Source organism: Dicentrarchus labrax, unplaced genomic scaffold, assembly GCF_905237075.1.
Source record: "Dicentrarchus labrax unplaced genomic scaffold, dlabrax2021, whole genome shotgun sequence".
Lineage (NCBI taxonomy): Eukaryota > Metazoa > Chordata > Actinopteri > Moronidae > Dicentrarchus > Dicentrarchus labrax.
The window spans coordinates 20,226,558-20,250,259 of NW_026136721.1; the positions used below are offsets into that span (position 1 = coordinate 20,226,558).

A 23,702-nucleotide genomic window follows, 5' to 3' on the forward strand; every position below is an offset into this window, starting at 1 on the left:
CGGAAACACAAGAGATGAGGGATCAAGATGGATAAAGGCCCAGAGGTAGTGAGCAGAGAACACCAAGCCGAGAGACTGGTAGACACAGAATAGAAAAGAGGAGAGAGCAGTGGGGTTTTGGAGCAACCCACTGATGGAAAGACAGAGGTGTGTGTGTGTGTGTGTGTGTGTGTGTGTGTGTGTGTGTGTGTGTGTGTGTGTGTGTGTGTGTGTGTGTGTGTGTGTGTGTGTGTGTGTGTGGTGTGTGGGGTGTGGTGTGGGGGGTGGTGGGGGTGGGGGGGGGAGTGCGGAGGACAGAGAGGAAAGGGGGCAGGGCAGCGTGTATTCACGGCCCTGCTGCCTGATTGGTCGAGGCCGCATCAGGCGGGCTGTGCTGAATTTAATCAGAGATGTGCGTCACCAGCTGCAGTTCCAAGTCAACAGCCAGCCAGTTACTGCTGGAGGGGGGGAAGTCTCTCTCTCTCTCTCTCTCTCTCTCTCTCTCTCTCTCTCTCTCTCTCTCTCTCTCTCTCTCTCTCTCTCTCTCTCCCTCCCTGTCTCTGCATGTTTGTTTGACTAAAATCTCATTGGCGAAAAGGGGTTCAAATAAGTCTTTTTGTGTCTATTGCATTTGAATGTTTTTTTTAAAAAACATGTAAAGGCCATGTCAGTGTGTGCGTGTCTGTGAAGGCCATCTGTAGAAGAAAAGAGAGACTATTATGTTTTGCCTTTGAATACTAACACATACATAGTTATCTCCATATTATACCATATATATACCCGATTTGTCGGTATTAATGCAAATTCAAGTTTCCTACATATCGCCGCGGTTTCTGTGTGTCAGCAGGTAGGCAGCCATCTGGATTAGTGTCGTGATCACTGAGAAGGGCCTCTGTTTTTAGCCGTGCTTTTCAGACAAGCTCTTGGCAGGCACAGTGAATACCTCTGCGCTCTGAATTTGCTTTAACCTCCAGTGTGGCAGCTTTTGCCTGTGTGTGCCTGTAACTGTGTGCCAGCACTGCAGCACAGGACCGCTGTATGAACAGTTCAGACTCTCATACTGGAAAGAGTGAAGCTTTATTTAATTAACATTTTTTCCCACTATTTCATGGTTTAAAAAGAATTATCCCCATCCCTCCACACACACACAACCTGTGTCTTTCTCTATCTCTCTCTGCCCTCCCTTGAGTTAGGGCAGTCTCAGCTGTTGTGTAGGACAGCCATATCTATCTAGGGACTATAGAAAAAAACTCTATTTGCCATGCATTTAAACAAGAAACCACAATTTGGTGCAGCTCTTAGGTCATTAGCTAATGACAGCCAGTATGAAAGCCGCTATTTCTGTGCAACAGGGAACTCTGAGGTAGAGCGCTGCTGTACCAGATCGAGTTAAGGTTTTCCTCTCCACCTAAACTCTAACTTACATATACACCCACAGACTCACTCCAACACCCTATTCAGCTTCCTTAATAAGAAATATTCAGTGTGTATAGGTCAGAATGTTTTTTCCCTCGAGGCTTGCAGCACCCTGGAGAGGAAACTTTAGCCGGGCCAATCTGTTTAGTTGCTAGCTATCAAGGTCCTGCTAATAATAACACCTTTCAGGCTAACGCTCAATTAGACGGCTGGCTGGTCACTGCAACCACAGGGAAAGGGTCAGACTGAGGCCAAACCAGCAGGGAAAGGTGTGTGCATGAGTGTTTGTGTATGTGTTTGTGGGGGAGAGCAAGAGAAGAGAGTGTAATGAAGAGGAAAAGAGGTGTCTCCATGTGTTTGTGTGTGTGTCGTTGTTCAGTCAGCAGAAAAAATATGACCTTTTCATAGAGTGCGTCTGGGCCCGTAACATATGTTCGACAAAAGGCTGCACGAGGCAGTTAACTTAAAGGGATAGTCCACGCCAACATTCAGTGCAGGCAAACAAATTCCGTTATTAATAAGTGCTATAAGTGCTACTTTACATAAAATACAATGAACAATGAATGAAAATGAAACATGTCTGCTGTTCATTCTTTAAAGATCTTCCCCATAAATAGGACTTTGAATATCGTTAACTGTACTCCTTTTCCGTCACATACTTCTAAAATATAACTTGATAAGTTAGCTATTTTCTGTGCTATCTCCACTACTGTAGTGCAGTAATCCTTAAAAAACAGAATTTGGGTTACCAAGGAATTGATTTAACTGGACTACTGCTCAGGAAAACTTCACTGCTTATATGCTGACAGACATTTCAACATAAATGTCAACATAAACATGTTTTCAATGTCTAAACTACCCAGCAAATATATTTATGTGATATAAAAGGCTAATAGTGAGTTAACCCAGACATTAATACCTTGCTACCTGTATGTGTCTTTCTCTGTGTGTGTATGTGTGTGTCTGTCTGTATGTGTCTGTGTGCCTGTGTATTGTATCCATCCAGTGCCAGAGCCTGCTCCCACTAAGCCCAGTCTTGGCCCACCCCACCACCTCCACCCCGCCAGCCCTACGCTGCCCCTCTCCTCCTCCTCTTCTTCTTCTGGCAATGGCAAGTGCGCCTCCTCCAGTAGCCAACTCCCGACTCAGACTCCCCCTCAGCAGCAGTGCCAGTTGTCCTCTGCCAGTGCTCGCTACCCACCCAGAGAGGTGCCCCCGCGCTTCCGCCAGCAGGAGCACAGGCAGCTACTGAAGAGAGGCCAGCCACTGCCTGCAGGAGCCCTCAGCGCTCTCACCCTCTCCTCCTCCTCTTCCTCCTCCTCCTCTTCGCCCTCATCATCTTACTCTTCTTCTTCTACGACTACCAGCAGCACTACCCCAAACTCTGCCACGTCCACTGTGGGCAAACGCCACCCAGGTTGGTGTCAGTACAGTAAAAAAATTGCCCTGAAATAGATGTTGTTGTTGTTGTTGTTGTTGTTGTTGTTGTTTTAACGCTTTTATGGTGGCTGTTTTTTAAGATTGTCTCATCTTAAAATTTCATTTAGTTTGATGTTGTTTTTCAGTGCGGTGCATGTTGGCTGTATACTGGCTGCATGTTTAGTGACATTTCACTGCGTAACTCGTCCTTTAAATCTATCATCCTGCATCTTGTTACGTTTTCTTTGATTTTCCCAAATTTTGTAAGACAAATGTGTTGGAGATTATAAATGGTTTTGATTATCCAGTCCCATTTAGCTTCATTTCAGAGTTTGTATTCAGTTTGCCTTGGGACATATACACTGATATGAAAAGCAGCTTTGAGAGATTTACTGCATTGTCAGGACAATAAATTATGGTGATTATAATTGTAGTTTAACAGCTCACCTTCACTTCCAGTATGAAATAATGACTAGATACAGCTCCTAAATTATGTAGGTAGGCTGACCAAATTAAAACCAAATTCAAATTTAAGACTCTAATCTAAGCTGTTTTCAGTTGACTGCTTTTTCCTTTTCCCTTTCTTTGGCCTTCTGAAAGGATTCTGACAACTGTTTCCAAAGTAGGTCTGTGCAGTTAGTCTGGATCTGGTGCTTATAACACTAGCAATAATAACAGCAAATTCTTTCAAAGCCTTGGGAAATCTTGTTTGGATTGTTTTGTCCAAGTTAGAAGAACATGGTTCAGATGTTTAAGCCTCTGTGTGCTCTTTTTCTCGACTCACAGAACCACACACATGCATGCACACACTCTCAGACCTCTGTAGCCAGCGTTATTAACTTTTTATTGAACTTACTCGTGGCCCCTAAGATCACTAATGCTGAATCTGCCTTAAGATGCGCATTGTACTGCAGCTTGTGTGTGTTTGTATCTAACTGTTGATAAAGAAAGGATGGCCATGAGTTATTTATATCATTATTACAGCTGTATTCCTGTCAGTCAGTGAATATTAGTGTTTCTTCTCATGTGCACGCTTAAGATTTTTTGATTTCCATCATTATTTCAGCTTTTTTTGATATCCTGAACACAGCCTGGCATTCTTCTAAAGAGTTTTTTTTTCTTCCTGTCCACAAAGCAATCATAACCATATTCTCACATCCTCTAACACAACACACTGTAACTTTGAAGATGCAAGGGTATCTCTGTAGCACACCACACAGTGTTTTCATGTTCAAGTTTTTGAGCAGGAGCTAGCATGAGCATCTGCGGGCATCTTTGTTGGGTTTTTCTTCTCCCTGTTTCTTTTCTATTTTCTTTCTTTTCATCAATGCTCCTTTGCTGCTTAGTGCTGCCTTTCATTACTGACTCAACATTTGCTTGGAGAACACCAGGCACTCAGTAAACAAATCTGCAGCAGCTGTGGCGCATGGCTAGCCAGTCAGCAAACTACAGCCCTCTGCATCACAGAGGCAACTGGTGCTTGTATGCTCCGTCTAGTCGCCGTTTTTCTTGTGTTTAGGCCTAAGCCACCAATCACAGCATCAAACAAAAGCTTAAAGTCTGTGTAGCCTTTTAGTGATTTTTGCAAGTTGTGCCTCATTTATCAGTCCATATACTTACACACAGTTTTATGAGGCTTTTTTAAATGCGTTTCTGTGCAGTTAAAGGTTAATGAATAATGCTGTGAATGAACATTTCACAAACAATATTTAAACATTTATAATTTAGAACAATTTGTTTTATCCTGGAATTATGAGTTCAGAAGCTGGAAAGCTTCTCATTTCTATTACATTTCCTCTCTTTGCTCACCTGTTTAGTTTTAGTTTATTGAGCTGTGGGCCAGGATCTAAATTTGGCTGCAATCTTAACCCACTCAAGAGAAGCAATACTTCTAAGCCTTTTAGATATAGAATATATATATATATATATATATATATATATAGTTATTTTTGTCCTAGTCCAGCAGTTGTTGTCTTGTTTGGCCTTTACCTCACCCTGGTTTTCTCAGGAGCATTTCAATACAACAGCCTGTGGCAGAGTAGCCATTGGCTAGGTTTCTTCCCACTTCCCCTCTCATTCTTGTCCTAAGGGCTTCCCCTTCACAGCCTGTTCTTTCCTGCCCGCTCAGCTAATAGCCTCAAGCTAGTGACCATGTTGTTACAATGATTCCGGCATGTATAATTTAGAGAGTGGACATTGTAGTTAAACTTACTACTCTGCACTTGTAGATATAACCCCAGTGGTGCTTTTGGAGTAGAAGATTGAAAAATAACTTTTTTTTCAATTGCCACAGATAACAATAAAAGTACTACACCAGGTCCCACTCTGTAATTACCAGTTCTCACTGCAGTGGTTGTGTTTGTGGCAATATGAAGGATCTGAAAAGGAGATCCAACAGAACACCTATTTATGAATTTTGCCAGACTGCAGATTGTGTTTTGAACTTTTTCAACCATTAAAGAATTATGTGCATCATTATCATAAGTAAGAGAAGATAAATTCTTCTTTTTCTAAATGTAAAGGTATACAACTTTGATCAAAATCACAGTATCATGTTATGTTCATGTGTAATATTATGTATGCTGCGTGCAAGTACAGATTAGTTTCCTTCCTCAATGTAAGCAAGCAATGAACTCTGTTTTGAGGGCACATTTCTAAACCTCTCTGGTGAGGATACTGTGGCCCAAAGGGATGTGACGATGTTATGGCTCCACTCAGATACTCCAACACTTTTGTACTTGCGCATGCAAACACAAACACATTCACATAGATGTAGTGGCTGTGCAGCAGTAAGAACATACTAGTCTGACCCAGTTCTGTCCTCTCAGATCCGTGTCTGCCTTGCAGGCCAGCTGTCTCTGAGTTTAAAGGGGAATGTGTGCGCGCGCACACACACACACACACACACACACACACACACACACACACACACACACACACACACACAGTAGATAGATGTCCTAAGGTTAAATGCATTTCTTCCAACCATTTTTTGAGTACTTTACACACATAAGGTAAAAAAAACAATCATGCTAATTTCATATTAGGCCATATTAAATTTAAGGGTGTGTGAGTGTGATGTTTAACATTCCAGTGGACTATCCACACACACTACCCAATCCACACAGTCTGAAACACAACCTCCCCTATAGATTCAAGGGCATTCACACCACTCCCATGTAACCTCTGCTCTCTGAAACCCCATTTAATTGTCTCAAACACCAGACAGAGACCCCCTGTCCCCTCTCCCTCCCTCTCTCGCACCCACAGTCCCCATCTCTCCAGCTGACTGGGGACCATTAAGTAGTCCGGTGCAGCAAGCAGCCATCCAGACAGGCTCCCCAGTAGCAGGTGCTGGAGTGGGGGTCTTTTAAGACTGTGGGAACTGCAACCGAACAGCTGTTTGCTGGTCACCCAGACAGAACATGTAGCCAGAAGGCACTCTGCTGGGTGCTGTTAAAACACTTGGCCCTTTCATTTTTGGCCCTTTTGATTAGCAGGTAAAGCAGTTGGGTTTTTGAGCATATCTTATTTAAGTTAAATACATAGTGTGAAGGTTGAACAGAGTGTTGCTTTTACTCAAAAAAGACAGGGTTGTCTTTTTAAAATACTGAACAATTTCTTAATTTAAAAAAAACCTGCGTTGTTCTTTAAGTACCATCTCAAATACAATACATACTTCTTCACACATGGAACCATTAAGATGTAAAAAATAACTACCACTTACTGTAGATCATGGTCATTTGTATTTTCTAAAATCATTAAATAATCACAAGACTACTTGGACCTAATGAAGCCAGGGGGGTATAGATTAGCCCATGTGCTCAGGCTGTGACACACACACATTCACACACAAGTGAGAGAAGCCCCTAGTGGCTTCATTAATCCAGCCTCTGTCAGGGAAACCAGAGAAGTCACCATGGTCTCGCTCTCCTATTTTCTCTCTTCTCTCAGTAGAGGTAAACAGACATGAATGATGAGCTTTTTAAACCCTCCTGTGACCGTTCCCTCTGTCTTTCTTTTTCTCCGTGCTTCTGGAAAAACAAGTACATACCATCTTTGATCCGAGTGGGTGTAAAGCACCCCTCAAAGAGAGATGGAGAGGGTCTATTTGGGGACAAAAGATTACTAAACGAACCCCTCCTGCTCTGGTTCTGGTGTTATGTCACCCTACAGTGTGCTCTGAGAAAACCAAGCGTGGTCTTCAGCTCACAGTTGAACTGAAGAATCCATTTATTGCCACACCGTCTCTCTCGGCCTGTTCATGCTTTCTCTCTCTTCATCTCCCTTTCTTTTCCCTTGACATTGCAAGTGCCAACCCCCCCCACAGACTTTCCTCCATCTCTCTCTACCACCCTCTCCCTCTCTCTTTCTCTCACCCTGCCTTTCATTTCATTCAAAGGGGAGGGGAGGCATTTATTTCTTGGCTACCTGCCCATTTCTATGATGGCAGCTCGTCTCATTATCAGAGGCTCATCTCTTGCTTATTTCTGCTTCAACTCTGGCAAGCTGGCATCACAGCTTCAGTGTGATGTCGCTGTTGTTTAATGTCGCTTTCTTTTCAGCGTGCTGCTGGTGAGCTCATCATTAGGGATGTTTTTTTTTATTTAGCTATAGTCCAGGTTCTTAGAAAGCAAGTCTGCATCTGCACGTGCGGACTTGCACATACATGCACACAAAAAGGCAGCCTCGCTCCCTGTTGGAAGCATGAGGAATTATTAAAGAGCCCCTTCGTTTTTTATTTTTGACCCTTTTTATTCACAAAGCGTAATCAGAGACTGCCCTCCTAATTGCAACCAGAATGAAAGCACCACATTACTGACACATGATTGCAAATGGTGGATGGAAATAATTGTCCCCTTTTCTTTGTTTTTCATGTTCAGCTTGCTTTCTCTCCCCTGCCAAATCACTGCTTTGCCAAGAATCAGCAAGACCTTTCTGTTGGAATGTCTGGGGAGGGAGTTGAAAGGGGAACAATCGAGACATGTTGAGGTGAAAGGAAAAAGAGGCTGTTTTGCATTAGTCCACACATGTACATATTTACTGAGGTAGACACAATAGCATTAGCACTTATACAGTATAATGCAATCCAAGACCATAGTCCTGCAATAAATACTCGTTTTTTATGGAGCCCTAGATTCACGGGCAGGGCGGACACCCAAAATTGTTATTCACGTTATGCACACAGTTACACAAATGCCTGCACACACTGCACATACTGTAGGTCCAACATACAGCTCAGTCACTCAGTAGCAGCAGTGTATCGGTGTTGTGATTTAGTATCTGACCAGGTAGCATTGCCGCAGACATACTAAGAGGATGTCTGCTGTTTCCCATCCCTGCATGGATCTGTATAAGCACTCTTAGAGTGGCGCTGGTGTATATCTCCTCAGGTATTTTTCCACTCTCTCTCTTTCTCTCAGACTGACCCCTTTTTTCACTGCAGGCAACACACAGTCACTTTCCTTTTTTTTCATGTGGGGTTTTTTTGTTTGAAATTTGTTCATATGGTCTGTGACAGGAGTGATAAAAAGATGGCAGCTTTCCAGACAGACTTTGATTAACTTATCACGTAACCTATTTTTACACTCTTCAGGAACCTAAACGTGCAAATGAGATTGAGACAAAGAGAGTGAGAGAAAGATTAACCGGGTGGGGGTTGACCGAATAAAATCTTTTCTAAGGCTGCGGCCTCTGAGCTTTGTTGCTATGTTTCAGGTCCAATAAAAACTATTTTTTTGCTTGGAAAGCAATCATTGACAGAGGTGGGACAAAGCAGAAAGAGTTACATCTGTGGCTTTAAATTAGGCTGTCATGTTTATTTCTCTGTGTTTTGAAAACTAAACACCTATAAGCCACTGAAAGCTTGCAGTGGTAACTGAAAAGACCAACTGTTTGGGTTTTGTTTCATGACTGGGTGGCAAGCAGGCATCTATCAAATCAATAGGTCTGAAATAGTGCCAAATCAGCCTTTTGTGAAACAGACACTTTACACACACAATTGTGGTGGAACTCAAACCTCATATAGTGGCACAAGCAGCGATATTTGATACCCAAACACCTTGATTTAGATGCCTTTTTAAAATGTTTTTTTTAACTAAAATAAATGTAGACTCAGGTCATTGCACTTCAACAGCAAGACTATCCCTCCATGTCAGAAGAGGAAGTTCAGTTATTGTAACATCTCTTTTTTTCCTACTTTTCCTATGATTTTTATATAAAACAAAATCAGTGATAAACTGAGTTAAATTCCTTGAATATCTTCTAGAAGGATTCCTTAATAGTTCCACTTGACAAATTTTTGCATCCACTCTCCATTGCGTTGGCCATTTGTCTTGCAAACTAAGATTAGGCTTTCGCTTTGTAATAGAAGGCTCTCATCTGGTTTGTTTTTAAGTTTGAACAACTTCTAACTTTCCTCAAAAAAACTGGCACTGTTACAGCAGTTGTGAGGGATCACTTCTGCTGTGATGTTTCAGTAGTTTTCTTTCTGTGTTCAACTGATGGTAAACTCTGCGTGTGCGTGTGTGTGTGTGTGTGTCATCAGTCTGACGACCCTTTGCGATAAGGCTGCCTGGGGAGTGGAGATAAGTGTGTTCAGGCAAAAATTGCATTCGCAGCCACTCGGTGGCTTGTAATGCAGTATCTTAAAGCCACATATCTGCCAGTATTTTTGTGTGTCTATGTGTCCACACACCTCAAACAAATTGGCTTTTCCCTCATCTGACTTGATTGTTTTGACCACTGGGTCTTTATCTCATGATGGATAACTTATAGCTATTATGGAAATCACTGCAACAATCTGATGGAAACTAATGGCAGAGTAATAGAAGGTAAGGCAGCTTAATACTAAACAAGGCAAATATTTTACAAACAGCCTGTGTCTTATAATTAAAGGTTAGTGAGCCACTCTTCTCACTCGCACGCAGCTGTTCAGGAAGTTTGCCAGAAATGTATTATTGTCTATTAGGCTTCTAATGATTGTTGAAAAAGACAGCTTGTGTTGTATATGGTCTAGCATTGCACTTTGTTCATATGTATTCATATGTGCTATAGTCACCATAAAAACATATTAAGCTTGTATTAAGCTTGTATATTTTCATCAGAAATATGATGTTTGCACATGAATATAATACTTTACTATACACATTTTGGCCATTTCATAATACAGATTAATGCTCTTTTCTCCTCCAAGCATTTCTGCATACATTTTTCCCTTTATACTCTTGGCTGGCCTATGTGTTAGTGGGATTAATAGCAGTTCTCATAGGTTTTTAGTCCATTACATGATGCTGGCCTTGTGGTGTTGGCCAGCCTCATGCAAACATCAGTGCAAACATCAGTGGTGATGTTTGCATGCTGGATCAATACTCTCCCTGCCCTCGCCCACTAGCATTAATAAGATCATTGATTAGCTGCCTCCCACTGATTGATTACCCCTTTACAGCATCGAATCAGTATATTATTAGTTGCCCCTCTGATGGGAGGCTTTTGTCCCTAATGAAATTGCCTGTTTACAAAACCATGTTGAAAGGGAGAATTTTTGGAAATGCTGTTTTTCGTGGTGTGGTACTGAATTTCTAGATCATGCCTAAAAGTCTGTAAGTAGTAGGACGTGATTTGCACGCAGTTCTCAGATTGTGATAACAACTGATCTGGAAGCATACACAATCAAATGCACATGCATGCATACACATGCAGTATGATGCATAGGCAGGTAGTGAGAAGCCAACAGACACACACATATTCACACACGTTTGGAGGAAGTGTTTTGTGGTTTCTTAGTGCAGTGCAGTTGGAGGAGGAGTAGGCCCGGTGGAGCGTAGGGAGTGATGGATGAGAAGCCATCCTGGTTTTATTCCAATAAATGAGCGGCGTTCCACATGGGCTTCCCTTCACAGCCCCAGCCAGCGAAGCCACGATGGAGACGGATGGGCCTCTCACTGCTGGGTGTTAGAGGAGAGCAGAGGAGAGCAGAGGGGAGAGAGGGAGAAATTAAAGGGTGAGGAAAGAGGTGGGGGCAGAAAGTGAGAGAGGCAACCTAGACGGAGGGAGAACGCGCGCGCGCGGGGGGGTTGAGAAGGAAGGGGCAAAACAAGACGGCGAGGTAAAGGAAACGAAATGGAAAGAGAAGTGAAAAAGGAAGTCAAGTGAAGAGAAAGGAGGATAGAAGGATGGATAGAGTTAATAAAGCGAGGGCTCCCTCTCCCTGTTTCTGTTTGGCTGACTGCACCAGGGCAAGGATATATGGATATGCCATAGCTGATATGACATGTAGCACGCTTGGCTGTGCATTCTGATTATGCGTTGGATTGTAGAACGAATGTGCAAGTGTGTGCCCATCTCATCCTGCCAAGTCTGATAGCTAGCATTAACCAACCAAGAAGATAGAATTGGTCTAGGGGACTAACGGAGGCTGTATTACATGATGTTCCTTAGTCTAACCTAATGTATTTTTTCTTTCTCCACCCCACCCCCCACCCTTTCTCACCCTCTTTTGTTTTCTTTTTTTTTACTTTTTGTCTCTACTCCTGTTACTCCATTTCTTCTTTATTATTTGCATTTCTGCATCTTCTTCCACTTAAATCTACTTTTGTTTTTATCTGAATGACTCATCTCCACCTACCTCCTGTGTTGTATTCCTGTGTTCAACTTTGTCTCAACCTCTTTTCCTTCTCTCTCTTTCTCTTTCAGACATATCCCTCCAGAGTGGCCCTGTTGCCCAGTATGAGACCTCTCATTGGGGAGCCTCTTTGCCAGTTGACAGCCCCTCCAGTGCCAACAGCTGGGACAAAGTGATTATTGACGGAAGTGACACAGAAGCTTGGCCCTCCATCAGCCGCAGTAGTGACCCCACCCACCCTGCAGCACCAGAATGCCCCTTGGGCTCAACTAACTCTAACCAAGACACCAGTGCTGTCACTACCACCAGTAGTAGTAGTTTTCTGAGTATGGCCACAGGTGCCACAGGCCAGCAGGCCCACTACCCCTCTCTCAAAGCTAACAATCACATGATGACAGGACCTGGGTCAGCCAACACATTAGCTGGTAATAGAGGCTGGGGCTCTGATGGGAAACAAGATGGTATGAATGGTGGCCGAGTAGGAGCACCCAGTAACTGGGGCTCTCCCAATTTTAACTTGAACCTCAATCCCAATGCCAACCCATCTGCCTGGCCTGTTCTGGGCCATGAGGGTGGTGGAGGTGGTGGTATTGGCCCCAATGGAGTGTCAAACTCCCCATCCCTCCCACCAGGTATTAATGGCAATGGAAATATGGGAAATGGGAGCCTGGGAGGTGCGGATAATGGTGGGGGAGGTTGGGTTGGCATGATGAGTGCTAACGAAAATGATCAACAACACCCTTCAACCAACACAAGTTTGTCCTTCAATATGGAACCTGCTAACCTTAACACTGATGGACCAAACCACACTAAGCAACTGCAGCAAGCTCAGGAGCCTATGAGCCCTATCCATGGGTTAACTGGCTGGGGAGGCCAGTCACCCACTGAATCATCCCAGCTTAATGGGGACACAACAGGCAGCTCTGTATGGGGAAGTGGAGAAACCAAGGCAGCTGACTCTCCCAAGGACTCAGGCTGGGACTCAACTCCCTCTGGAGGCCATTCTACTTGGGGCCGCCAAGGCAGTGGCGGTGGGAGTAGTGGAAGTGGTGGCTGGGGTGACTGGGGGAAATCCTCTGGTGGTGGAGAAGCATCTAAAGGCTGGGACTCAATAGATGCTGGTAGTTCTGGTTCAGGACAGGAACAGCAACTTAGCTCATGGGGCCAGCAGCCTGGTACAGCCCCAGCAAGCGAGGGTAGTGGAGATAGCAACGAAGGTCAATCCCAACAGAGAGACAGGTCCTCCAGCATGGATTATTCCCCTATGCTACCCCGGCAGGACCTAGACCCTAGGGTGCTAAGTAACACGGGTTGGGGACAGACGCCCATCCGACAGCACACTGTATGGGAGATGGAAGAAGCCAACTCTGATGATGGGAAGAGCAACAGCAGCTCAGACACCTTAGGAGGCTCCAGTTCTAATGGTGGACACACATCCACCAATGGAGGCACCGTCAACCCAAACATTGGCCCTAACCAAAGGCCTGGGTCTGGAGGAAAAAGTGACAGTGAAGGACCATCATCCTCTGGCTGGGGAGCTCCTCCACCTCAGCCAATCCAGACTGGATCAGGATGGCGGGACCCCCCACAGTCACTCAGCAAAGCCCCAAATGGCACTACCAGTGGCTGGGGAGAGCCCTTGCCTACCAGTGGTCCTAGAAATGGAGGCACACCATCCTGGGGTTCTGAGGACAAGACACCCAGTTGGGATGATGGCCTGACGAAAAGCCAGACTACTAGCTGGGGAGAGGGCCCCAAAAACTCCCATGGTTGGGGCAACAGTAATGGGGGCACCAATGGCTCCAGCACAGGGGAGTGGGGAGAGGCAGAGGTCAAGAACAATGGATCCTCCAGCAGCATGTGGGAGGGAGAAGCAGGGAATGGAGGAAGTGGTGGATGGAAGGAAAGCCCCAGAGGAGGAAATAGAGGAGGAGGTTGGGGTAAGCCGGCTCCTACTGTGAGTAATAGCAGCTGGGGTGAGACCCCACGTTCCAATGGCCCAGTGCAAGGAGGCTGGGGATCTTCCAAGCCCCAGGAAAGCAGCAGCAGCAGCAGCAGCAATGGCAGCGGAGGAGGTGGCAGCATTGGTTCATGGGGTGGTCCCGGTTCTGTGAAGCAGAACACGCCAAGTTGGGGCAATGGCAAACAGGACCAGGGCATGGAGCCCACTGGCTGGGAAGAGCCCTCCCCTCCCTCCGTCCGCAGGAAGATGGAGATTGACGATGGAACGTCCACCTGGGGCGATCCCACGAACTACAACAAAACTGTCAACATGTGGGATCGCAACAATCCCAGTGGTAACCCAGGCAACAGCGGCCCACCTCCCAGTAAGAATGGTGGAGTGATTATTCCCAACAATAACAACAACAATCACTCAGTTGGCCCTAGCAACAACAATCACCATCACCCTCACCACATGCATCACCATCCTCATCATGGCCAACCCCCAACTCACCTGCAACACCATGGAAACAACAATGGGTCACACAACAATGGGTCACCCAACAATGGTGCCTCACATCCAGGTGCGGGCCCCCAGGGTAGACCTCCCCTCGCCAACCCAGGTAACACAGTATGGCTGTTTCTGTTGTGTTAAAAACCTCACATCAGTTAAAATTAAAGTAATATGTGACATTCTGAAAATGCTAAAAGTTACTAGTCTCTTTAAAACCAACAAAAAAAGACACTGGAATGTTAAAAATGCACTGTGTAAGGAAAATACTCAAAAAAAAAAAGGATTTAGAAAACCGCAGTTTTTAAATGAGAACATAAGTATGTTTTATTGAATGGTATTAAGCTTTTAGAGTTGGTCTTAATTTTGAGCTGAATGAAGTACAGAGATGGGACAAAGTTTAAACAGGTTTTTTTGCACTCATCTACACATAAAGTAACTAACTTTGGTAACAATGGTTATTCCATTTAGATTATTCCTTAAAAGGATTCTTACAGTATTTGTTAAACTGATTCTCTCACTGGTTTTGAGGGTCTCTTAATGTATTATGCACACCTAATTAAGACTGTAATGTAAGCAAGCCTAAGTTAGCGCTCCAGTCAGTTCAAATAAATCTTTGTGGAGACAAAGGCCATGCATATAGACATGGCACAGCTTTAAGGGCCAACATTCTCCCCTCTTGATTGTGAATGAGACCATTGCCCCCTGCTGGTTGCAATTTGTATTGCACCCAGATAATCATGAAACAGTTATACCCAATCATCCATCTCTACTGAAGCCAATATATAGAGGAGGAGAGAGAAGAGATGGAGTGGAAAAGCCTGTACCGGCTGGCCTGAGCTACTGCTTTCGTCCGTCTCCTCCTCCTACACATTTATACACACACACACCACCTGATGAGGCAGACTGAGCTGGTCAAGGGCCTGCTGCTGTCAGGAGGAGGCTGGCATGAAAACCCTCTATATATAGACAGCATGGTACTATCTTACCTGCATATAGTTTCTGGTTAAATACAATATAGATTTCCCTGGAGCTAATGTGAAACCAACATGTCTTGAATAGTACTTAATGGGACTGGTGTATTTCTGCAAGTTAAAGTAAAAATTGTCAGCGGATAAAGATTTTACTGCAGTGAAATTCATTTTTTATCATTTTTTCTAATTTACTTCTTTCTTCCAGGTTGGGGAGAACTTCCCAGTGTTCAACCCAAGTCGGAGCCTGCTTGGGGAGAGCCAGCAGCTCCAACATCAACTGTGGACAATGGCACCTCTGCCTGGGGCAAGCCCTCAGGGGGAGTAGGGGCATGGGGAGACGGTGGTCACGAGCCCTCTGGACCCTATGGCAGGGCCAATGGACCCCCAAGTTCTGCTCCCTGCAAGCCAGGTAACACCCACAAATGAATAATATTTGCAGCAATGCATGATGTCAACCATGGGTAATCAGAATGTACCAAGATTCAGGACTTTGTTTAGTACCATTGGTTATTGATCAAACTCACATACCCCTTCTGGTTGCTTATACCTCCATAGTGAACTGTGACACAGAGCAGATCAGTGTTTTAGGTTAGCTTTGGATGTGTTGGTATACAAGGAAAGTCCATACGATACTGCACACTTTACATTTACATAGTGTATGGCACAGATTGTGTGACATTTGGAAGATAATGTAAATTAGCTATTCTGTTTCAGCCTGTCAGTAAAATTTGAGCATTTGAGATTTGGGTTGTGTCCAGTCATTTCCCCAATCTCCTGTAAAAAAAAAAAGATTGATGGTAACTCCCAGTATATGTGCACTACCATACTTCAGTTAATGGAACAAACAGAGGAAGTTGTTTGAGACCTATGCCATCTGTGCCAATTCTGAAGGTTTTTGTTAGTGTTACCGGAGTGTTGCTGTGATAAAAGCAATTCCACGCCTCAGTAGGTCTTGGTTATTTGTGCTGTTGGTTTGAAATGTTGGAAATGGTAGAGGGAGGTGTAGGAGAAAAATGCAGCATGTTAAATGGCAACAGTGACACCAAGTGGTCAGGTTGAAATTTACCTGCTGGTCACCCTCTGCAATGGCTTGTGCATTCTCAGTGTGCATGTAGGATACATCCCAGATACTAAAACATTGTAACAGATAAGCAACAAACTTTTTATTGTTGTTTTCATCTTAAAATTTCTCACACTTTCATTCTGTCTTTGATCTTTGTCAGGCCCCAAACCTATGCAAGATAGCTGGGGAAATGGAGGAGAGGAGATGGGCATGTCTACTAGCCAGTGGGACACAGAGGATGGGGACATGTGGAACAGCCCCACCTCTCAGGAGAGCAGCTCTTCTTGCAACTCCTGGGGCAATGGAGTCAAGAAGGGCCCAAGCAAGGTCAGAGAGAACACCTGATTCATAAATATACTGGCAGATGTTAACGGTGGAAACCATTTCCATCTAACAGTCAATTTCATATTTTGCTTGTGTGTTTTCAGGGGAAGATTGTCAACAAGCCAGATGAGGCTTGGATAATGAACCGTCTCATCAAACAGCTCACTGACATGGGCTTTCCGGTAAGGAGACAATATATTTAGAAAGAAGTTCTCACACACACAGACTTTCTTTTAGGCTGATATTTCTACTATTTTTACCCAACTAGGCCTTAAAAGTTCCAATCTACAACCATGTACATTTTGGATTAAATACAGGCTCCTCTGCTATGCAATGTAGAAACACATGAAGATATGCACAATCAATTAACACAGAGATAAACGACAAGTATATCCTTCTAAATTTGAGAACATTTGTTTAAAAAGGCAAGTAAACCATGGTCAGTGGTGTGTTGCATTTGTTTATGCTGCGTACTTGTCCCTGTAAAAATAAACAATTAAATCAACAAAATGCATGTGTTACAGAGAGACCCTGCTGAGGAGGCTTTGAAGAGCAACAACATGAACCTTGACCAGGCCATGAGTAAGTTCACCAACATTTGTGTAGAGTATGTGTCCTTGTGTGTATATTGCAAATGCTATTATGACTCAGTATGACTGCACAAATTCACAGCTGATATAAAATCATAATTCAATTCTTTTGCCACATTCCTACTTCAATTCAAAAGGGAAAAATACTAAGCCATGCTTTTCATGACTTGATTTCAATGAACGCTAGATTTTGTTTACTGTCAGCATACCCAAAGTGTATATAGACATAAAATGGCCACTATTGCATTAGGTACACCTGTACAATCTAATGCAATTCTATACAACAGCTCTGACTTTACAAATGAAATGATATGTTTATTATTAAGGTCATTGTTAAAAGTGGCATTGTACTGGACTACATTATATTGAATATAATTAATATTAGGAACTAGGGATATCCTGATCCTAACTGAACGATTGGTATCAGCGCCGATCAAGGTATTTTTTTAAATGAACGGTATCTGCTATATTGTGCTTTAATGTACCCCATCTGATCTTATGATCTGATCTTTGTGTGTATGTGAGAGAGCAGGGCTGCCTCTGCTCAGAGGAGAGAGCAGTACACTCAACACACTACTGCAAGCACAACAAAAGCCAATAAGAGTAATTAATTAATGTAATCTGCGCAAAAGATGTAGATGTAGATGCAGCAGAATAGTTCATTCAGGTAACTCAGGCAGAGGCTGCACCAAACACTGGAGAGAGAAACTCCCTTCAGAGTGTCATGTGTTAATAAAGCACAGCAGTTTTTGTTGTCTTGATGAATTGCAGAGTAATTTAATTGTCAAGCATATACAGTGGATTGATTTTTTTTTTTTTTTTTTTACTTTAATGTACTTGAAGTGTCGCTGTGCAACTGAATTATCTAAAATTCAATTCAAGATGCTCAGTATTAAATCACTCTGATCGGATCAGAGACTAAAAAACTTGATTAAGATATCCCTATTAGGAACACATCTAAATACAAGACAGTCCACTACAACAACAAAAATAGCATTAAATATGACCTCAATGCTGAACCATATAATTTGATTAACTCTATTATGACTGTGTTTATATAACAGTGTTATATGCCTACGAAAAGTAAAATTTATGGCAGAGCAGTTGTATTGGATTGATCAAAATTGTACAGTGTATTGATATGTATAGACAAAAAAGACATTATATATAGACATTTAAATTACATCACTGTAGATCAAATACATTAAAAATGTATCATTTGATTTTATTACGCAGTATATTTTCACATCTAGACTTTACAATAAATCCTCCTGTCTGCTCCCAGGCGCCCTGTTGGAGAAGAAGACAGACCTGGACAAGCGAGGCATGGGCATGTCTGATTACAGCAACGGCATGAACAAGCCCATGGTGTGTCGGCCCTCTGGACTCTCCAAAGACCCCTCGGACCGCAACACCTTTCTTGACAAAGTAAGACATGAAGCATCTATTGGAAATGATTAGTGTGAACTGCAAATCTTAATCCAATCCCCACTCACTTAATCATTCATGTTGGTATTGTGTAATTATTAATGCTTTTTTTTTTATCATTGTATCTGTATTCCCCCATTAACCATTCATTTTGCTCTGTTCCAGGATGGTGTTATGTCTGATGATGCGCCCCCATCACCGTTTCTGCCTTCCCCCAGCCTGAAGCTCCCCCTGGCCAACAGTAGCCTTTCTGGGCAGGGTCTGGGACAGGGCAACCCGGGGCTGGCCATGCAAAACTTGAACAACAGACAACAGGTAACACACTGAGCACACATTGTTACACCACACACTGTCACAGAACTGGGAAAAAATAACAATCCAAATAATGAACCTGCAGTAAAAACCTTTGTGAAGATTATAATGTTCTGTTCATGCTTATGTAACATTGTTGAATTTGTGGGAATTTTGGGGATAATGTGTGTGTGTATATATAATCATACAATTTTGTGCAGTGGTTATTTTATCTTACCTGCTGTGAAACATAGTTTATAGATAGGAAAACATACACTTCACATTGATACACATCATTTGCGGTCCACAATTTAAGACAAAAATGTAAGTGTTTTCAGACTTGAGTATGTTTTAGTGAGTGCTTTATTCACTATAGAGTATACTGACGGATACCAAACATTAGTCAGTGCAAAGCATATTTCGATCAACAGATTGTGTTTGTCACACTGCAAATGCTTACAAATGAGTACCTTTGTGCAGCATTTAAGCGTATATGATGTAATGATGGCAGCAACAGATAAACTTAATTTGATTTACACACACCTCTCTACCACACGCTCTCCCAAATCTCTACTTTTCTATTGCTCACTTATGTGGGTATGACCTTGCCTGAAGTGCCCATTGAAATCAGATAGTTATGCTCTATCAAATATCACCCCCAGAGGCAGCCATGGCCCAGAAAAACTGCAGTGTGTCCTTGAATTCCAAACAAAGGCACTGTAAGCGGCCTTTTTTCTCCCTGAATAGAAAGACCTCTTCAACAACATGGTATCGGAAATGTGGATGAAGCTGTTGTGTACAGCCTAATTGTTTTGGGCCATTTGATAAATCAAAAGAGACACAATTTTATGATTATTTCCTGATCTAACAATTAGCTGTTCATAGTGATCAGTATACAGTTTGGTGCACAACGTGTACTGTGAAGTCAGACCTTGAGGGTAAATGCTTTGAACAAAATTTTTAGACATCGCCATGTGGGCTGGGAATATTGTCGACCCACACTAGGCTTTTGAGTGCACTTTAAGTTTTCTTTTTTATCCAATTCAAGTGCACTCATTTGTGTATTGAAAGAAACCCATCAAATTTATAAAGACTTGACATTTGAATGCTCAACTATTGGATGCCTTGCTTGAAATATCCTGTAACTGAAGTGGTCAAGACTAAGACATTTCTTTCCAAGGCAGTAGCTCAGCTCTTCACTAAGGAAATTGTATCAAATGCCTTCAAATGGTTTTGAAGAAGTTTCATTGTACCTTTTCTGACTCCTGCTCTTAGATACCCAGTGGAATGTTTGGCAGTAGTGGAGCAGCACAAACCCGGGCCATGCAGCAGCAGCAGCAGCAGCCTCCTCAGCCACCAGTGCCACCTCTCAGCTCCTCCCAGCCTAGTCTACGTGCTCAAGTGCCTCAGTTTCTCTCCCCTCAGGTAGATACACGCACATAATGATGTAGGTATTGGATGTGTAACTTAGAGCTACATCGGTTCATAACAACCAGGTAAAAGGTGGTTGGCGGGTTGTGCTTATTGTCCAATGATTTATCTACTAGTGCATATTTCTTCTGCATAAAACTGTGCCATGCTTTTGTGATGACTCCGAACAATAACATACTTTGGTTGCGTACGAGAATTATTATCTGTTTTTACACTTCCCAGTGTGTGCACAATCTGAGTAATATGTTTCTCAAGAATCCAAAACAGCTAGTTTCATTTCAGCCTGCCATACTCCAAACTGTAGAAGTAAATCAGTGGAAATATATTGTGAGGTTTTTTTCCTTGGACTCGTACTCCTCTGGCAGACCCTTTCTCTTCTCTTTTCCTCCTTGCTCCCATGTAGTTGTGACTAGTTCTACCTTACCAGAAGCTACTATTGTACAAGTGTTCTGATTTGCAGTAATTAACTTGTCATCTCTCCTTTCTGCCCCATCTCCCCCACCGCCCCACCTCAGGTCCAAGCACAGCTCTTGCAGTTTGCAGCAAAAAACATTGGTCTGAATCCTGCACTTTTAACCTCACCAATAAACCCTCAACAGATGACTCTCTTGTACCAACTTCAGCAACTGCAAATGGTGAGTAAGCTAAAACACGTGGTCTAGATGTTAGTTTCTAATTTAATTTCTGTCAGTCCAAGAATTAAGACTACCACTTTGATGAGCTAAAATGCATTGAAGTAAGAAAAATATTTATCACGCTTGACCCCTTTGTCCCACTACTCCTATCTTTCACTCCATTGAAGGTTTTTTCAATAATGAATTCTTCATTCATTAACTTTTATTTTTGGTTTTCTTCATTCAGGCGTACCAGCGTTTACAAATCCAGCAGCAGATGATGCAGGCGCAACGCAATGTTTCCGGCCCCATTAGACAACAAGAGCAGCAAGTGAGTCAACAAAATAAGTCATTACACCTACAAAAAGTATGACCATAAATGTCAGTCATTTTATGTGTGTGACCCCATGTGAATACTGACTCAAAATACTGACGCAATGCATTTTTTCTCACAAATATTATGATTCTCCATAACAGCTACACAGGAAAAAACACATGTTGTCATAACAGGAATTGCTCAAACTAAGATATCTGTGTGCTCTGGTCACTTCTCATTGAACATGAGCCAACCAGTCTTACGCCTGTTGTGAGAAAGAGGAACAGTTTGTTCTCCTTTTTTAAAATTGTGGTTCTTTTGTTGGACCGATATCCGAGGTCTGCTGCAAGATAAGGCCTTTTGAAAGAGGGGATGCTTTTGTGAACAAGTGTTTGTTTCTCCCACTACCATCTCAACTTTGCCTTTGAATGATCTTTCCATTACACCTCTCCTTCGTCTTTTTGTTTTCACTGTTGATACTTTGTTATGACACTGCTACTTTTCTGACCCAGGTTGCACGTACAATCACCAACATGCAGCAGCAGATCCAGCAGCATCAGCGTCAGCTGTACCAGGCGCTACTGATGAAGCAGCAGCAACTTCCCTCTCATTCCTCCTCCTCTTCTTCCTCCGCTGGCCTGCATGCTCCCAGTGGCCCCACCGGAGGCCCTGTCTCCGGCAAATCAAACCTGGATCCCTTCACAGGCCCACACCAGGCTCCGGGCCTCGCCGACACACTGCACACCAAAGAGCCGCCGTCTTCACCCAACGCCTACAGCACCTACCCTCTCTGTGAGTCTGGGATGGGGACAATTGCTAAAACATAGCTTGCATGTTTAGAGAAGTCATATTCTTCTACAGCCCTTGATGTAGCAACCCTGTCATACATTCATTAGCACTTATGTCATACAGTGTGGCCACCGATACATACATTAGTGAACCAATAATGAATGTGCCAAACCAAAAACACAATCAGTGCATAGTCATGTATGTTTAATACATGCAGATTCACATTTAGGCCATCTCCTGACAACATGTGAGAACCTACAGCATCCCCTAAACGAGGGTCAATTATTTTATGCAATTAAAATGTTGATTTTTCCTGTTTTGTTTTGAGCTGTTTTTACTAGATTTTGTCACTGGAATGCATATTATAAATAAATAAATAAATAATTAATACAATTATTTTGTGTGTGTGTGTGTGTGTGTGTGTGTGTGTGTGTGTAGCTGGACTGAATCCAAACATGAATGTAAACTGCATGGAGGTTGGGGGTCTGTCCCTGAAGGAGCCCCCTCAGCCCCAATCCCGCCTGTCCCAGTGGACACACTCCAACTCCATGGACAGCCTCTCTGGTAACTCCTCAAACATGGAGAACAACCTCAATAAGCACGGTACGTTGTGGCAAAACATGGGCAGGCATGCACACTTTCGCACATATACAGACAGTATAAACTAATTAATTTAACATTTCACGTATCCTATGAAGTTATTTAATTAAATTAATTAATATGTGAAATACATGTATGCATTATACAGATTATGTACAGTCCCCATGCGTGTCAAGTGCTGCAAAACATGATTAACATCATAATCTATCATCTCAGCCACCCGCCCTCACACATTTGAGGCTCTCGGACTTGTTTAAGAAATTCAACAATTGATATAAGATTATCATGGGTTTCATTGCAACACTTAAGGTCTGTTTGCCTTTTGTCTTTTTCACACATTGTCATTGCAAGATGATTATCAGTTAAGAATCACACAAGCAGCAACACTCATCTGTAGGTGTCAGAATACCCTACTCATTTGCGGTGATAGGTTGGAAAGAAGCTGCTTGATCCCAGTCAGTTTGTCATTTGATAGCTCAGGTACACAACCTTATAAAGAGCCCTGACACCAAATTTATTTAGAATGGGAACATGGACATGTTAGGTCTTTGAAGATAATATGGCATTTAATATGCATTTTCCAAATGTGATTAGCAGAAACAACGACGTGTGTGTACACAGGTGAATAGTGTTAGCCACTTTCTAGAACACATTTGCACTTTATATTGGGTTGTGATGAGAAACTAGCTAAAAGACACTAACTTGCTGCCACCTACACTTCCCATCTTAACACTTCTTATCACCTTTTTTTTTTTTTTTTTTTTTTTTTTTTATATACACGCTTTCGGTTTTCAGTCTAATACTCTGATAGGAATCTTATTAGCCCCAAACACTTATCTTTAAGTATCATCCATTTTCCCTTCCATGAACTATGGAAAGATGAATTGACACCCTTAAGAGACACTCAGAGCATCAGTAGATAAACTATAGACATCACTTTATTCCAGAAAGGCCTTAAATCTGTATGTATAGTACTGATGATGAACTCTTTAAGCTGATGTTATTGATGAACAAAATGTTTTAAAAGAAATTGAATATAATTCTCATAACATACACACAAATATATCCTACACATTGTTTTCTAACTTTACAGTATTTGCATTCATTTTATTGAATATCTTGAATTTGTCTTTTCATATGCTAGGTGCCATATCTGCTGCCTCTACCCTGGGCCCCCCTGGGAAACCCCCCCAGCTGGAGGACTCATACAGCCCTTACAATCTAATGCCCAGCTCTGAGTCCCCCACCAGCCCCTTGGTGCCCCCAGACAGCTGGGGCCAGGGCAAGAGCCCCAATGAAAAGATCTCCAATGGGACCAACATTAACTGGCCCCCAGGTGAGACCAAGATGCAAATAAATAACCCTAAACACATCCTTATTTAATGCTCAACTT

The 23,702-nt window shown here is 42.8% G+C and overlaps 1 protein-coding gene across 6 annotated transcripts in view; it reads left to right on the top strand.

The window, feature by feature from the left end:
• The window catches only part of tnrc6c2 (trinucleotide repeat containing adaptor 6C2), a 56,908-nt gene that overhangs the window by 21,503 nt on the left and 11,703 nt on the right, over positions 1-23,702 (top strand). For 4 of the 6 annotated variants that reach the window (XM_051384184.1, XM_051384187.1, XM_051384185.1 and 1 more), the window contains exons 4-17: positions 2,402-2,812; positions 11,509-14,001; positions 15,069-15,272; positions 16,087-16,253; positions 16,355-16,432; positions 16,775-16,832; positions 18,126-18,268; positions 18,434-18,583; positions 19,835-19,979; positions 20,501-20,625; positions 20,852-20,935; positions 21,433-21,712; positions 22,148-22,312; positions 23,454-23,645. In XM_051384184.1, coding sequence (XP_051240144.1) covers positions 2,402-2,812; positions 11,509-14,001; positions 15,069-15,272; positions 16,087-16,253; positions 16,355-16,432; positions 16,775-16,832; positions 18,126-18,268; positions 18,434-18,583; positions 19,835-19,979; positions 20,501-20,625; positions 20,852-20,935; positions 21,433-21,712; positions 22,148-22,312; positions 23,454-23,645 — 4,695 coding nt within the window. Of the gene's footprint in view, positions 1-2,401; positions 2,813-9,489; positions 9,648-11,508; positions 14,002-15,068; positions 15,273-16,086; positions 16,254-16,354; positions 16,433-16,774; positions 16,833-18,125; positions 18,269-18,433; positions 18,584-19,834; positions 19,980-20,500; positions 20,626-20,851; positions 20,936-21,432; positions 21,713-22,147; positions 22,313-23,453; positions 23,646-23,702 lie in introns of those variants that run through there. The other 2 variants (XM_051384190.1, XM_051384189.1) reach the window with 2 other exon arrangements.